Consider the following 15,682-nt stretch of genomic DNA (forward strand, 5'->3'; position numbering starts at 1 on the left):
GGATAGGGTGAATGCACTCAGTCTTTTTGGGGAATCGAGAACTAGAGGACATAGTTTAAGTTAAGTGGGGAAAGAATTAATGGGAACTGGAGGAGTAACGTTTTTACACAGAGGGTGGTACATATGTGGAATGAGCTGCCAGAGGAAGTGGATAGATACATGGATAGGAAAGGTTTAGAGGGATATGGGCCAAATGCAGGCAAATGGGGTTAGCTTAGATGGGCTTTTAGGTCAACGTGGACCAGTTTGGGCCGAAGGGCCTGTCTCCGTGCTGTACATTCTATGATTCTATTATTGGTGGCTGGGTGTTCAGTTACACTGGTCTTAAGTTCTAGAATTCCTCCCCTAAACCCTTCCCACTCTCTTTCTTCCTTTAAGATGCTCCTTAATCCTTACCTCTCTCCTAAGATTTTGGTCAACTGCTATAATATCTACTCTGTGTCAAATTCTGCTAGGCAACATTCTGTGAAGCAGGAATGCTTGGGATATTTTACAATCTTAAAAGGCACTATATAAAATGCAACTTATTGACATTTCCAAAACTTTCTCAGTCATTCCAAGCTGCACGATAAGTTGCCAAGAAACACTGCTCATCAACCACCAGTAACCATGAATTACATTTGCAAAAATCGTAAAAATTAAGTGAAAGTAACAGTCAACATCGGGTAAAACATATCCTGGGCCCTTTCCTCCACCTATTCTGAAATTTTAACTCACTGAATGAATGAATAGGTCAAGTGAATTGGGCAAAGAACAATCTAACCACCTGTTAACACTCTGGAGATGCCCATAGCATTACGCCGGATGGAACATATATTTAACTTTTTAAATAGAGAATCCTTGGGCACCTCTCAGAATAGTTAAGTTTTTGGAGGAGTTGGGTACTATCAGTGATTAAACAAGACCGGGATTGGTGACAATAAACAGACTCCGGACATTATGAAGACATAATTTTCCTGTTGAGACGTCATTCCTAGCAGCACAGCCACCTCACAATGTTGTGCTTAGCAGCTCATTGAAGGAAGGGGTGAAGGTTGATATTCACTTGTCGTCAGCAATGTGTATATATGTAAGTACACGTGCATCTAAATGCACACTGGGATACGAGTTCCCCTTAGCAGTGATTCTAGTGTAGGAGCCATGCACAGGCTGGATGTTTCAGCAAGAACAAATAGTTGGAGAAGTTGCTCTTTGACATGCGCACCTCCAAGCAGTAGCACTGGTATCAATCGCCACACTGTCCTCAGGACACACAAGTGCAAGAATGGGCCAAAGTCTTGCATTTTAACCACACTCACATCTCCCCCAGAAACAATAAATTAATTGACAGAAATAGACAACAAAATGAAGTTTAAACTTATTTTTTAAATGTTTAAAGAAAGCATAAGCAGAATTGGCACTAACAGAGGCTCTTTATTTTAACAAACTATGTGACAGCTTAAAATGGCAACATAAAAACTTACGAAGTTCTCCCACTTTAAGGATTTCACACAGCATCCTGGTGAGCTCGATGCTACTTCGACCAAATGGACACTCATGCTTGTCTTCTCGACTGCTATTCTCCAGAACAATCTAGAAAGAATCCCAGAAGGGGTCAGAAAGTTATGGTCATTTATGTTGTCAGCACTGCACTGGAATGGGTGTCAATGGCTTTATACATAAATTGCATAACATTTTACAATACAGAAACTAGCATTCAGCTTAACTGGTCAATGCTGGTGTTGGTGCTTTAAATGATCATTCTCCTATTTTACTTCTTCTCTCCTTACCCACACATCCTTTGATTCCTTTCCCTCTCAAGTATTTATCCAGCTTTCCCTCAGCCACTTCTGTGGTAGCAAATTTCACAGTCTCATCCAAAGAGGTTTCTCCAGAATTTCTTATTGGTTTACAGGTAACTAACTTGTATTTATGGAACAAAAACAGAAAATGCTGGAAAATGTCAGCAAGTCCGACAGCATCTGTGGAGAGGGAATGGAGCCAATGTTTCGAGTCAGGATGATCCTTCACCAGACTGTGGACTCCAGTTCTGGACTCCCCACAATACATTTCCACCAATATTATTACAGGCACTATCTCAAAAGCAGCATACTCGGGACTGCGGCTGTGCCAGAGTTCAGATCTTGCCGGTTTTCAGAGAGAAAAACAAATCAGAACTTTAATTCAATTAATAGAATCATACAATCCTACAGTGCAGAAGGAGGCCATTCAAGTCTGCACCAACCACAATCCCACCCAGGCCCTATCCCCATAACCCTATGCATTTACCCAAGCTAATCCCCCTGACACTAAGGGGCAATTTATTATGGCCAATCCATCTAACCCGCACATCTTTGGACTGTGGCAGGAAACTGGAGCACCCAGAGGAAACCCACGCAGACACGGGGAGAATGTGCAAACTCCACACGGACAGTGACCCAAGCTGGGAATCGAACCCAGGTCCCTGGCGCTGTGAGGCAGCAGTGCTAACCACTGTGCCACCATCCTGCCCCACAGGAGACACATTAAATCTGGTGAATAAGTTCCTTTTTTAACATTTAAAAAAATACATAATGGTGAAGAAATACCATTTGAAATGAAATAATATGGTAAGTGAGGCTGACTTGCAGGTTGTACTGGATTCAAATTATGGATTGGGCCAAGCCAGGTCAGGGTGGGGTCAAGGGCCCTTTGAACCATCATAAGCGCAGGAAAAGCCACTGACAAGTTTGGTGTGATGCAATACCAGTACAGCAACAAACAAACTGTCCTGGTGAGTTATTTTACTATAATAACAATTAAAATTGATACATGGCAGCTTATAAAAATATCCAGTTTTTGGACAATCCTGGTTTTTGGATAGCTGGATTTGAGACACTGTACCTGCAATGAGAATGACACTTTCACAATGTTCCACTGCTTTAGTTAGAATAGGTTTGCAATATTTGATGGCAAGAAAGGTTGGCATCATGATAGCTTCAAAAAGTTCAGAGGTAGTGTGCAAGCTTAATATATTGTGGATAATTTGCACAATTGCATGTCAGAGTTCTAACCGGGGTGCCACGGAATGGCGTGTAGTGGGTTTGTGACAATCACATGCATTGCAGGTAAACCCTCTTGTCGTCTCCTACCACATAATTACTGTAATTAAGACTTCTTGTATTATAATGAGGGGTTTCCGGATAGACAAGATAACAACTGCTGGCCAGGAGTACAAAAATGATTACATTAAGATCCCAATCTCGAGCTTTGCCACATTGGGAATGCGCTGTGTAAAGTTTGTACCCACAAATAGGAGGGGTAAGAGAGAGAAGAAATGGACCATACGAATACACAAAAGGAAGCCATTCGGCCCATCGAGTCTATACCAACCACAATCCCACTTGGGCCCCATTCCCGAAACCCCACATATTTACCCTGTTAATCCCCTGATACTAGGGTCAATTTAGCATGGCCAATCAACCTAACCTGCACATCTTTGGACTGTTGGAGGAAACCGGAGCACCCGGAGAGAACCCGCGCAGACACGGGGAGAACGTGCAAAGTCCACGCAGACAGTGACCCAACCCGGGAATCGAACCTGTTCCCTGGCGCTGTGAGGCAGCAATGCTAACCACTGTGCCACTCCCTGTAAGCTGCCTGTAATGGTGCTCTGAAAAAGACTGTCGGGAAATGGACATGCATTGCTCAGTATTACACTCTGCATCATTGCTGTGTTGGTCTGAGACTAGAACCAGGTGACACGGTTTAAAAATAAAGGGTCTTCCATTTAAGGTGGAGGTCTGGAGGGAGGTTTCTTTCTCCGAGGGTCGTTAGTCTGTGGCATTCCCTTATCCAGAGAACGGTGGAGGGAGTCATTGAAAGCTTCTCAAAGACTCACACACACATGATGAGTCACACAGCTCAATATCAGACTTTACAGCTGAACAAATACCAAATTGTTTCAATTACATACATCCCTGGCACCAAATCCCTTCACGTTTAGACAAAGAGTCATAAAATAACTGCTGTCAATGGGATTTAAGCCTTGGAATGGGATGTAGATGTGAGCAGGTAACGTACAGCGACTGCCATTCTGGTTTGCTTTAAGCTTGGTTGGAAATATCAAATCTCATTTATGAAATGTGACAGACATGGCCTTCCCCTTCCACCCAAAGAGAACAGAAAGCACCCCTCAAGCTATCAGTGGAAGATTAAAGAAAGCGTACAATCCTATGCCTAGTTTCCACAAGGTCACAAAACACGACAAGTCCCGGAGTTGATTGATGTCTGAAAGTCAGTGCAATATTTCAATTTGAAATCACACTCCCAACTGCCACCCCCCCGCTGCTGTGCTTGAATTGTCCTGTACACAATGTATTGCTATTCCAGGCACTGAAATTTCTGCTCTAATCAGCCACGGCATGTCAGGTTTGTGAGATCCTCCAACAAAGGGCATTAGAATATTCAATATATATTTAAATTAACAATGAATAAATGTTACAGATGACAGCAACCATCAATTGTTCTATATGAATCAATGCAAAACTGCAGCAAATAACTTGTGAAGCGATTTCCTTTTAGCATGTTCATTACTCAAGCCACTATTAAAATCGCAGTTCCTGATTCAGGTGAGCCACACAGTATAACACTCCTGCTGCTCAGACTTCCTTGCATTTAGTAGCTTTGCAACTGTGCTCCACGCCTTTGTTGATAATAACAATTCCATTCTACATCACTTTGAAAATTTAATTTCCTTCCTTTTTTAGGCTGTGTGGCATAAGGGCAGAATCCAGCTACAAGTAATCATCATGAAATGAAAAGGTCTCACAGGTCTGGCTCCGGGGGCAGCCCACAACCTAATACGAGCACCTGTCTACATCAACGGTGATGAAGTAAATGATCGACAGCTTCAAGTTTCTAGGTGTTCAGATCACCAACATGTCCTGGTCCCTCCACGCTGTCGCTATAGAGAAGAAATCCTACCTACTGCAGGCTAAGGAAATTCAGCATGTCCACTACGATTCTCACTAATTTTTACAGATGCACCATAGAAAGCAACCTTTCTGGATGTATCACAGCTTGGTGTGGCTCCTGCTCTGACCAAGACCACAAGAAACTCCAATAGGTTGTGAACATAGACCAGTCCATCATGCAAACCAGTCTCCCATCCTTTTACTCAGTCTACACTCCCCGCTGCCTGGGAAAAGCAGCCAGTATAATCAAGGACCCCACGCACCCCAGACACACTCTCTTCCACCTTCTTCTGTCAGGAAAAAGATACAAAAACCTGAGAACACGTACCAACTGACTCAAGAACATCTTGTTCCTTGCTGCCATCAGACTTTTGAATAGACCTATCCTATATTAAGCTGATCTTTCTCTACACCCTAGCTATGATTACAACACTATATTCTGCACCCTCTCCTTTCCTTCTCTCCTATGTACTCTATGAACAGTATGTTGTCTGTGTAGCGTGCAAGAAACAATACTTTTCACTGTATCCCAATACATGTGACAATAATAAATCTATTCAAATCAAATGTCATGGCTCAGTGGTAGCACTCTTGTCTTTGAGCCAGAAGGCTGTGTGTTCAAGCCCCACTCCAGATATCTTATCTAGAAGCCCCTAAGAATAGGTCCTCTGCTCATTACTCCACATTGTTTTGTGTTTTCCTCTTCATTTGCCTGGAGATGTCTCCCATTTTCAATCTCCAGCTGTCTAACATCATCATTCCTTTTCTCCCTCTGGTCTGCATCCCTCTAATCTTTCTTCAATCGCTTTGTTCAGTCATTTCTCAATGCCGTTGAATATGATTCAATCCAACCTCGTCACCTATTTTTACGGTATTCACTAACGATCTTCCCTCCTAAAATGTTCTTGCTTTTCTCTCCAACTGACCTGCTCCATCCTTCTCCAGAGCCGTATTTCACAACTTTCTAATCTTTGGCTGTCTGTTTTTCAGCCTCAGGCAACAAGACACTCCAAACCACAGTCTTGATATTTCTTTTCTTAAGATTGCATTCTTAAGCTGAGCAATTCTTTGTGCTTGGTGAATGTGTTCTTTCCAATTGTTATTTTGGCTCTGATCTCTTTAAGGCAACGACCGCCTTTTAAACAAGAAGCCTAAACTACTGACCATTTATCCCGACCTCTACATTCCCACCATTATTGCTTCCAATCTTCACAAATGTTGTCTTCTTTACATTAATTTTCATTCCGTGAGTTTTCACCACTTCTTTCTTTCTATCCATTAGTATCCGAGGATCTTCTGCTGTGCTATACATGAAGGCCCAGTCATCTGCAAATCTCACCACCTTGACCAACTGACTTCCTGCATTGACAACTTTCTGTACTTCACTTCGTGCATCTTTTATTATGGCTTCCACACAGGCGTTAAAGAGCAATGGTGATAGAAAAGTGCCTTGTTTCACCCCACGAAGATTACACCAAGTTCAGTTTTCATCACGTTCAGACTGATTGTAGCGGTCTGCCCCATGTACAGAGCTACAATCAATTTTTTTTATCTCTCCAGTCAACTCTGATCACCTCCCAACACGTTCAGCAGCTTCAGCCAGTTCACCTGATCAAAAGATTTTTCAGAATCGATAAAGCAAGTGTACATCTCTTGCTGGTATTCTTCTATTTAACACTCTCATCACTGCTAAAGTCTCTCCAGTTCCTCAACCCTTCCGAAACCCAAGTTAATCACAACCAATTGCCAGGGAATTGAACATTACCACAGAGTCATGGAATCCCTAGAGTGCAGAAAGATGTCATTCAGCCCGTGGAGCCTGCACAGACAACAATCCCACCCAAGTCCTATCCCCATAAACCCATGCATTTACCCTGCTAATCCCCCTGACACGAAGGGACAACTCAGCATGACCAATCCACCTAATCTGCACATCTTTGGACTGTGGGAGGAAACAGGAGCACCCGGAGGAAACACATGCAAACACGGGGAGAACGTGCAAACACCACACAGAGAGTTACCCGAAGTTGGAATTGAACCCGGGTCCCTGGTGCAGTGAGGTGGCAGTGCTAAACACAGTGCCATCGTGCTGCCCATATATCTTGGATGCTTGTGCAATCAATGTTATGCGGTGAAGGTCTTCACATTTCGTGATATTTTACCTTCGCTCCAATGGGACCACTGCACTCTTCAAAGAACCTGGTCATCCTAACCATCTCTAAAAAGTCTTCCTCTCTCTTCCTCTCCATCCCAATCCTTTTAATAATAGGTTCATTCTTGGGAACTGGGCATCAATCGGTGTGCCTGACATTTATTCCTAGAACGGGACATCGTTTGGCATATCTGACATTATTGTCAATCCCTATTTGCCCTGAAAGGGTAGAAGTAGCACCAGTGGGTGACTCAATACTCAGCACTTCAGAGGGCAGTTTAGGAGTCAACTATGTTGCTACCAGATTGAAACCATGTAGACCACACTGGATAAGAGCAAAGGACACCAGTGGAACATTTTGGGCTTTTTTTTCCCCCACAACAAACTGATTACTGCATAGTTATTTTTACTGGTGTCAGTTTTTTATTTGCAGAGGTTTTTAAAACAGTGCCACTCAGTCTGTTAATTTGCTGCTGAGCTTTCGATATGAAGCTGCTTTTCTTCACCCTCATTTTCACTCCCTCCTCACCTTGTTCACTTCTCACTCATTTCTGTTCATTTTTTCACTCCAGCTTTCCTTCTATTCTCACCAACTTCTACAGATGCACCATAGAAAGCATCCTTTCCAGATGTATCACAGCTTGGTATAGCTCCTGTCCTGACCAAGACTGCAAGAAACTACAAAGGATTGCAAACGTAGCCAGTCCATCACAGAAACCAGCCTCCCATCCATTGAGTCCTGCTGCCTCAGAAAAGCAGCCAGCATAATCAAGGACCGCATGCACCCCAGACATACTCTCTTTCACCTTCTTTCGTTGGGAAAAAGATACAAAATTCTGAGATCACATACCAACCAAGAATAGCTTTTTCCCGCTGCCATCAGACTTTTGAATGGATCTATTTTATATTAAGTTGATCTTTCTCTTCACCCGAGCTATAACTGTAACACTACATTCTGCACCTTCCCCTTTCCTTCTCTCCTATGTATTCTATGTATGGTATGCTTTGTTTGTATTGCGTGCAAGAAATACTTTTCCTTGTATACCAATACACGTGACAATAATAAATCAAATCAAATCTATTCTGCTTACTTCCTCAACATTCCCCATCCCTCTAATTTCCTACAATATTCCACAATAATTCACGTACTAATAATAGGGAAGAGATTAAATGCCACAGGCAGATTGGGATGGTGCAGGAAAGAAAGACCAGAAAGACACATTCATTGATAGCTGCACACAAACACAAATCTTTGATATTGGCAGGACAAGCTGAGAAGGATGTTACACATACGAGATCTTTGGCTTTACGAACACTGCTAAATAAATCACTGGTTAAGATCCAGCTGGAGTAGTGTGTCCAATTCTGAGCACAAAAGCTTTCAGGAAGGATGTCAAGGTGTTGAAGATGGTACAGAAGATGCTGACTGGAAGGTGTCAGGGATGAGGGACTTCAGTTACATTGAGATACTCGAAAAGTTGGGGTTGTTCTCCCACAAGCAGCAAATGTGAAGGAGAGATTTGCTGAAGGTCTTCAAGGTCAAATTGGACATTAATAGAGTATTATTTTTTTAGTTCTTTCATGGGATGTGGGCACCTTTGGCTAAGTCAGCATTTGGGACTATCCCTAATCGCCTTTGGGGTGGGGGGGGGGGGGGGTGGAATCACCTTGAACTGCTGCAGTCCACATGGTGTAGAAACCCACACAGTGCAGTTAGGGAGGCAGTTCAGGATTTTGATCCAGCAACAATGAAGGAACAATGATATAATTCCAAGTCAGGATGGTGTGTGGCTCAGAGGGGAACTTAAATGTGGTGGCATTACCAGGCATCTGTTGCATTTGTTCTTCTAAGAGGTCACAGTGATGAGGGGGTGACCTAATAGAGGTGTATAAAATTATGAAAGGCATAGATAGGGTGAACGCTGGGAAGCTTTTTCCCAGGTCGGTGGTGACGTTTCATGAGGGGTCATAGGTTCAAGGTGGGGGGGGTTTGGTTTAACACGGATATCAGAAGGACGTATTTTACACAGAGGGTGATGGGGGCCTGGAATGCGCTGCCGGGCAAGGTGGTGGAGGCAGACACACTGGGAACGTTTAAGACTTATCTAGATAGCCACATGAACGGAGTGGGAATGGAGGGATACAAAAGAATGGTCTAGTTGGGACCAGGGAGCGGCACGGGCTTGGAGGGTCGAAGGGCCTGTTTCTGTGCTGTTTTGTTCTTTGTTCGGAAGGTATGACTTAGCTATGACTGTAACACTACATTCTGCACCCTCTCCTTTCCTTCTCTCCTATGTACTCTATGAATGGTATGTTATGTCTGTAAAGTGTGCAAGAAGCAATACTTTTCATTGTATACCAATACATGTGACAATAATCAAATCAAATCAAATCCCACCCATCGACTCCGTCTACACTGCCGCTGCCTCGGAAAAACAGCCAGCATAATCAAGGACCCCATGCACGCCGGTCATACTCTCTTCCTCTTTCTTCCGTCAAGAAAAAGAGATCACAACCCAACCGACTCAAGAACAGCTTCTTCTCTGCTGCCATCAGACTTGTGAATGGACCTACCGTATATTAAGCTGATCTTTCTCTACACCCTAGCTATGACTGTAACACTACATTCTGCACCCTCTCCTTTCCATCTCCCCTATGTATTCTATGAACGGTATGCTTTGTCTGCATAGCACACAAGAAACAATAATTTTCACTGCATCTCAATACATGTGATAAATCAGATCAGATCAAATCAAATCAGGTGCTGTCGAAGGAGCTTTGGTGAGTTGCTGCAGTGCATCTTGCATTGTATACACTGCTGCCACTGTGCATCGGTGATGGAGGGAGTGAATGGTTATGGTGGTGGATGGGTGCCAATCAAATGGGCTGCTTTGTCTTGCATTGTGTCAAGCTTCTTCGGTGTTGCACTCTTCCAGGAAAGTGGGGAGTATTCAGTCACACTCCTGACTTCTGTCTTGGGAGATGGTGGACCGGTTTTGGGGAGTCAGGAGATGAGATATTCGATGCAGAATTTCCAGCCTCTCACTTGCTCTTGTAGCCACAGTTTTTATATGACTCGTCCAGTTCAGTTGAGTGGCCCTGGCTGAACTCAAACTGAGCATCAATCAGCAGGTTATTACTGAGTACATGCCGTTTGACAGCAATGTCGACAATACCTCCCATCACTTTAATGACAGTCACGAGTGGATTGATGGGGTGGTAGTTGACCAGATTGGATTTGTCCTGCTTTTTTGGACTGGGCAAGTATTCAGGTTGTTGGGGAGATGTCAATGTTTCTAGCTGTGCTGGAACAGCCAGTCCTGGAGCTCATGTTTTCAGTAATATTGCTAGAATAGCGTCAGGGCCCAAAGCCTTTGCAGTATCCAGTGTCTTCAGCCATTTCTTGATGTCATCTGAAGTGAATTGGATTAGCTGAAGACTGACATCTATGATGCTTGGGAACTTCAGAGGAGGCCTGGATGGATTACCCTCTTGGCAATTCTGGCTGAAGATGGCAGCAAATGCTTCATCATTGCACTTTGCACTGATGTACTGGCCTTCCCCGTTACTGAGAATTGTGAAATTTGTGAAGCCTCTTCCTCCAGTTAGTTGCTTAATTGTCCACTACCATTCAAGACCGGATGTGGCAGGACTGCGGAGCTAAAAGTTAGTTTATTTGTCACAAGTAGGCTTACATTCACACTGCAATGAAGTTACTGTGAAAATCCCCTAGTCGCCACACTCCAGCACCTGTTCGGTTACAGTGAGGGAGAATTTAGCATGACCAATGCACCTAACCAGCACATCTTTGGACTGTGGGAGGAAACTGGAGAACCCGGAGGAAACCCATGCAGACACGGGGAGAATGTGCAGATTCCGCACAGACAGTGACCCAAGCCGGGAATCGAACCCGGGTCCCTGGCGCTGTGAAGCAGCAGTGTTAGCCACTATGCCACCACGCTATCTGATCGGTTGGCTGTGGAATCGCTTGGCTCTATCGCATCGTGCGTCCGTTGGTTGGCACACAAGTGGTCCAGTTTTGAAACATCGCCAGGTTGATGCCTCATTTTTAGGCATGCCTGCTGCTGCCCCTGGTGGCTCCTCCTGTGCTCTTCATTGACCCGGGCTGCGCCCCATCTTGATGGTAATGGTAAAGTGGGGGAAAATGCCGGGCCATGAGGTTACAGGTTGTGATTGAGAACAGTTCTGCTGCTGATTCATCTCGAATGCAATGCCTGAAAGAGCGACGGAAGCAAATTCAAGGCTTAAGTACATGGAGGGAGAATACATTAGGAATACAGACAAAGAGCGCTTCAGGGAGACTAATTGAATTAATTGTTTATGGGGTTGGCACGTTGGCACAGTAGTAGCACTGCTGCCTCACAGCTCCAGGGACCCAGATTCAATCCCAGCCTTGGGTGACTGTCTGTGTGGAGTTTGCACATTCTCCGTGTCTGTGTGGGTTTCCTCCGGGTGCTCCAGTTTTCTCCCACAGTCTAAAGATGTGCAGGTTAGGTGGATTAGTGGGGTAAACATGTGGGGTCACAGGGATGGGCTTGGGTAAGAGATGCTCTGTTGAAGAGTTGGTGCAGGCTCGATGGGCCAAATGGTCTCCTACTGCACTATAGGGATTCTATGATGATCTATGGTGGATGTGTAGATATCACTGGCAAGGACAGCGTTCACTGCATATCCCTTAATAACTCGATCACAGGCACGATGGGTTGAATAGGCTTCTTCAGTGTTGCAGCAATCTATGAATCGATACACTAATCTTAAAAATACACTAAATTAATGTCCCGTTCATTTTTCTTCCAAGTTGCTAGCAGCAGTGTCTAAGGAAATTTATCTTTAATTACTGGAAATGCCAGGGCGACCAGGGAGTTTTGGCAGCACAAGTGCAGGCGGAACATGGATCAGGATTGTTCTCGCTTACTGACATTATAAAGCAATTCAATGGCAATGTTCTAAATCCAGTCTGAATATCAAAAGTTTCAAAGTTTTCCCCTTGCTTTATTCTCTGTCCAGAGGCAATGACATACTGCGACCCCTGCAGCAGTTACATCTGACCGAACCGCCCGAATATATTCTGCCCTTTTCGTTTTGCTAAAAGTTACATCGAATGTTTAGGGAGCTGGAAGAATGTTACGCTAATCCATAATAATAACTGTAGAGATCTGCTGCTGCTGGCGATAGTTTTTGATTCCCTTTATCCCCGTTTGAAACACAGGACAAAGGAGTGATTTTGGGAGCCACTCAAACCAAGTTCGAATCCAGAAAGCCAGGTTTTACTCATTTTTACATTTATTAACAGGGTGAAAGGTGCAAACATAAGCCTCCTAAATCAACCACACTGCAGTTTCAATAAGTGTCTCTTTATATGTGCTCAAGTGAAACTGCAATAAATACCCAATACCTTCACTCAATGAAACACAATTACTATACAATTAACACACCATTCTAGTGACTTGAATCTGCGCCAATAACTCAATGTTTCTTTTATAAGGAACGGGAAACTTGGGAGTTGCGGTGACAAAACTGTCAGAAGAATCTACAATGAATAACATGCAACTCAAAGTCTGCAAGCAGCGATAAAGCTGGAACTGTGCTTTCTTCTTATTGATTGCAACTTGCTCCCTCTCTCACCAAAACAGACAGTGAGCCTATCGTGTCACTTGTATAATTAACGGTCCTCATGAGCAATGCTGCTAGCTACGTGTTCCTCCATCGCTGTTAGCACAAATTAGAGAGAGACATTTTAAAGTTGGCAATTAAAAGATCAGGCTGTTAGCCACTATTTCCTTTTCTCTTCTGAAATTAAATTTGGGTATCTCTCAATAAAATAATGAAATGTGATTAACAAATTGTCTACATGACCAGTGGTGTGTGCCAGCTAGTGTCCATGGAAATGATCAGTAGGGATATCCAATTTGCAAATACTTCTCACAAACATGTGTGATGATTCACAACATAATGTGGCTTTTTTGAATGAAACTGGGATATGGACCTGATACATTTATATGTATTTACTTGAACACAGATAAAGTTTATTTATTAGTGTTACAAGAAGACTTACATTAACATTGCAATGAAGTTAATAAAGGCTTAATATTGCAATGAAAGTCGCCACACTCCGGCGCCTGTTCGGGAACACTGAAGGAGAATTTAACATGGCCAATGCACCTAACCAGCACGTCTTTCGGATTGAGAGGGGAAACCGGAGCACCCAGAGAAAACTCATGCGGACACGGGGAGAACGTGCAGACTCGGATCACAGACAATGATCCAAGCCGGGAATTGAACCAGAGTCCCTGGCGCTGTGAGGCAACAGTGCTAACCACTGTGCCACCGTGCCGCCCTTGAGACACTTATTGAAACTGCAGTGTGGTTGATTTAGAAGGCTTATGTTTGGTCCCTTTCACTCAGAAAATAAATGTAAAAATGAGTAAAACCTGGCTTTCTTGGTTCGAACTTGGTTTGAGTGGCTCCCAAAATCACTCCTTTGTCCTGTATTTCAAACGGGGATAAAGGGAATCAAAAACTATCGCCAGCAGCCGCAGATCTCTACAGTTATTATTATGGATTAGCGTAACATTCTTCCAGCTCCCTAAACATTCGATGTAACTTTTACCAAAATGAAAAGGGCAGAATATATAACGGTTGTTCAGTCAGATGTAACTGCTGCAGGGGATGAATTTGTGGCACTGCTGGTGATCACAGATTATTTGTGCAAGCTGAAAGTCTCAACTGTGGACGGTGACCCTTGAAGACTGTGCGAAGAACGAAACATCCTTTTCCGAAAGCACCTCTGCCCAGAGCTTCCTGGGTGCAAAAGTCCGGGCTCTAAATTTTTATTATGTACAGCAATAATTGAAGAAACAGCAAAGCTAAAATATATCTAAGGTTCCAATGTGGGGAGGCGATGGCCTAGTGGTATCATCATTAGACTATTAATCCAGAAACTCAGCTAATGTTCTGGGGACCCGGGTTCGAATGCCACCACGGCAGATGGTGGAATTTGAATTCAATAAAAAAATACCTGGAATTAAGAATCTACTGATGGCCATGAAACCGTTGTCGATTGTCGGAAAAACCCATCTTGTTCACTAATGTCCTTGAGGGAAGGAGATCTGCTGTCCTTACCTGGTCTGGCCTACATGTGACTCCAGAACCACAGCAATGTGGTTGACTCTCAACTGCCCTCCAAGGGCAACTCGGGATGGGCAATAAATGCTGGCCAGCCAGCGACACCCATGTCCCACGAATGAATTTTTTAAAACATGCCTTGAGTAATCTCGGACTATGAGGCCTGGCTTCTGGAATGACATGGGACCAGTTGGAATTACCAGTTGACCAGAGTTAATGCAGGCTGCTAGTGACCCATCAAGTTATTGTAAAAACTCTTTCTTAATTTCATCCTGGTATTGTGAGCAGGAGGATTTTACCCACTCCGTGAAACTCAACAGACACCCGAGATAGAATAAATGCACATGAAGCAACTTGTGCTGAGAATTGGGCAGGTGGGAAGACAGAGATACAAGTCAAAAATGACCAGAAGGGGATATTGGTCAGCCAAACAGCATTGCCCTTTGAGAAGAGATTGAAGAGAATGGGTCTACATTCTACACATTTGTAAGAATGAGAAGTGATCTGGTGAAACGTATAAAATTCTTGGCGAGTAGATGCTGCGAGGCTGTTTCTCCTGGCTGCAGCTTCTGATATTAGGGGTTGTAATCTGAGGATAAGGGATCAGCAATTGAAGACTGGGCTGTGGAGAAATCTCTTCACTGGGAAGATTGTGAATCTTTGGAATTCTCCAGGGCTCAGCGGTTGAATATGTTCAAGGCTGAAACTGATTGATTTTTGGAGATTAAGGGAATCAAAGAACGTGGAAATGGGGCAGGAAGCAGAGTTGAGGTGACACCCACATTCTTACTGAATGACACAGCAGGCTCGGGAGCCACTTGAATTGAGCCAGCACCTATTTGTCACATTCTTATCGTGTGTCTGTCAAAGGGGTTTTCACTATCGACTTGTTTTGTTCATCACGAGGTAGTGGAAAGCAGAACAAAAGAAACCAATTCATTCTGGCCTTCACTATTCATGTGCAAGTTTTACATTTATTTAATGAGCGAGTTTGTTGCATCACGAATGCTCTTGTTAAGTGAATTTATAAAAGGGTTGTTAAAAAGATTTTTCTTCAGGTTTAAATCGGCAAACAAGGCTAACTTTTCAAGAGCATGCTGATGGTGGAGAAACTCATGCAATGACAAAATGCGGTGGAAAATTACCCTCGGGCAGTCTGAAGGAAAGCTAATTTGATGAAAAGGAGCTGCAGTCATCAAAGGACCTCATCCAATCCTATCCTTTCCATCCACAGATTGAGAGATTTTTACAGATATAAATTCTGAATATTTAATAGCCTTCAAATGATATATTTTCCTTTAAATCACAACATAATAAAAGGATGATTGGCATTATGAAACCGTGGGCTTCCTCGCAACAGTCTCTGAGCAAAGCATTTAAATTGTAATTTAGTTTCTCTCCCTTTATTCATTTTGGAATCTTCAGATGATTTTTTACAAAAAAAAAACAA

General features: G+C 43.4%; 1 protein-coding gene across 8 annotated transcripts in view; it reads right to left on the reverse strand.

Annotated features, from left to right (window-relative positions):
* Positions 1-15,682, reverse strand: part of LOC144511763 (engulfment and cell motility protein 1) — a 275,624-nt gene that overhangs the window by 99,834 nt on the left and 160,108 nt on the right. For all 8 annotated transcript variants that reach the window (XM_078242020.1, XM_078242065.1, XM_078242047.1 and 5 more), the window contains one exon: positions 1,464-1,572. In XM_078242020.1, coding sequence (XP_078098146.1) covers positions 1,464-1,572 — 109 coding nt within the window. The remainder of the gene's footprint in view (positions 1-1,463; positions 1,573-15,682) is intronic.

This window comes from Mustelus asterias, chromosome 2, assembly GCF_964213995.1.
Source record: "Mustelus asterias chromosome 2, sMusAst1.hap1.1, whole genome shotgun sequence".
In the NCBI taxonomy this organism is placed as follows: domain Eukaryota; kingdom Metazoa; phylum Chordata; class Chondrichthyes; order Carcharhiniformes; family Triakidae; genus Mustelus; species Mustelus asterias.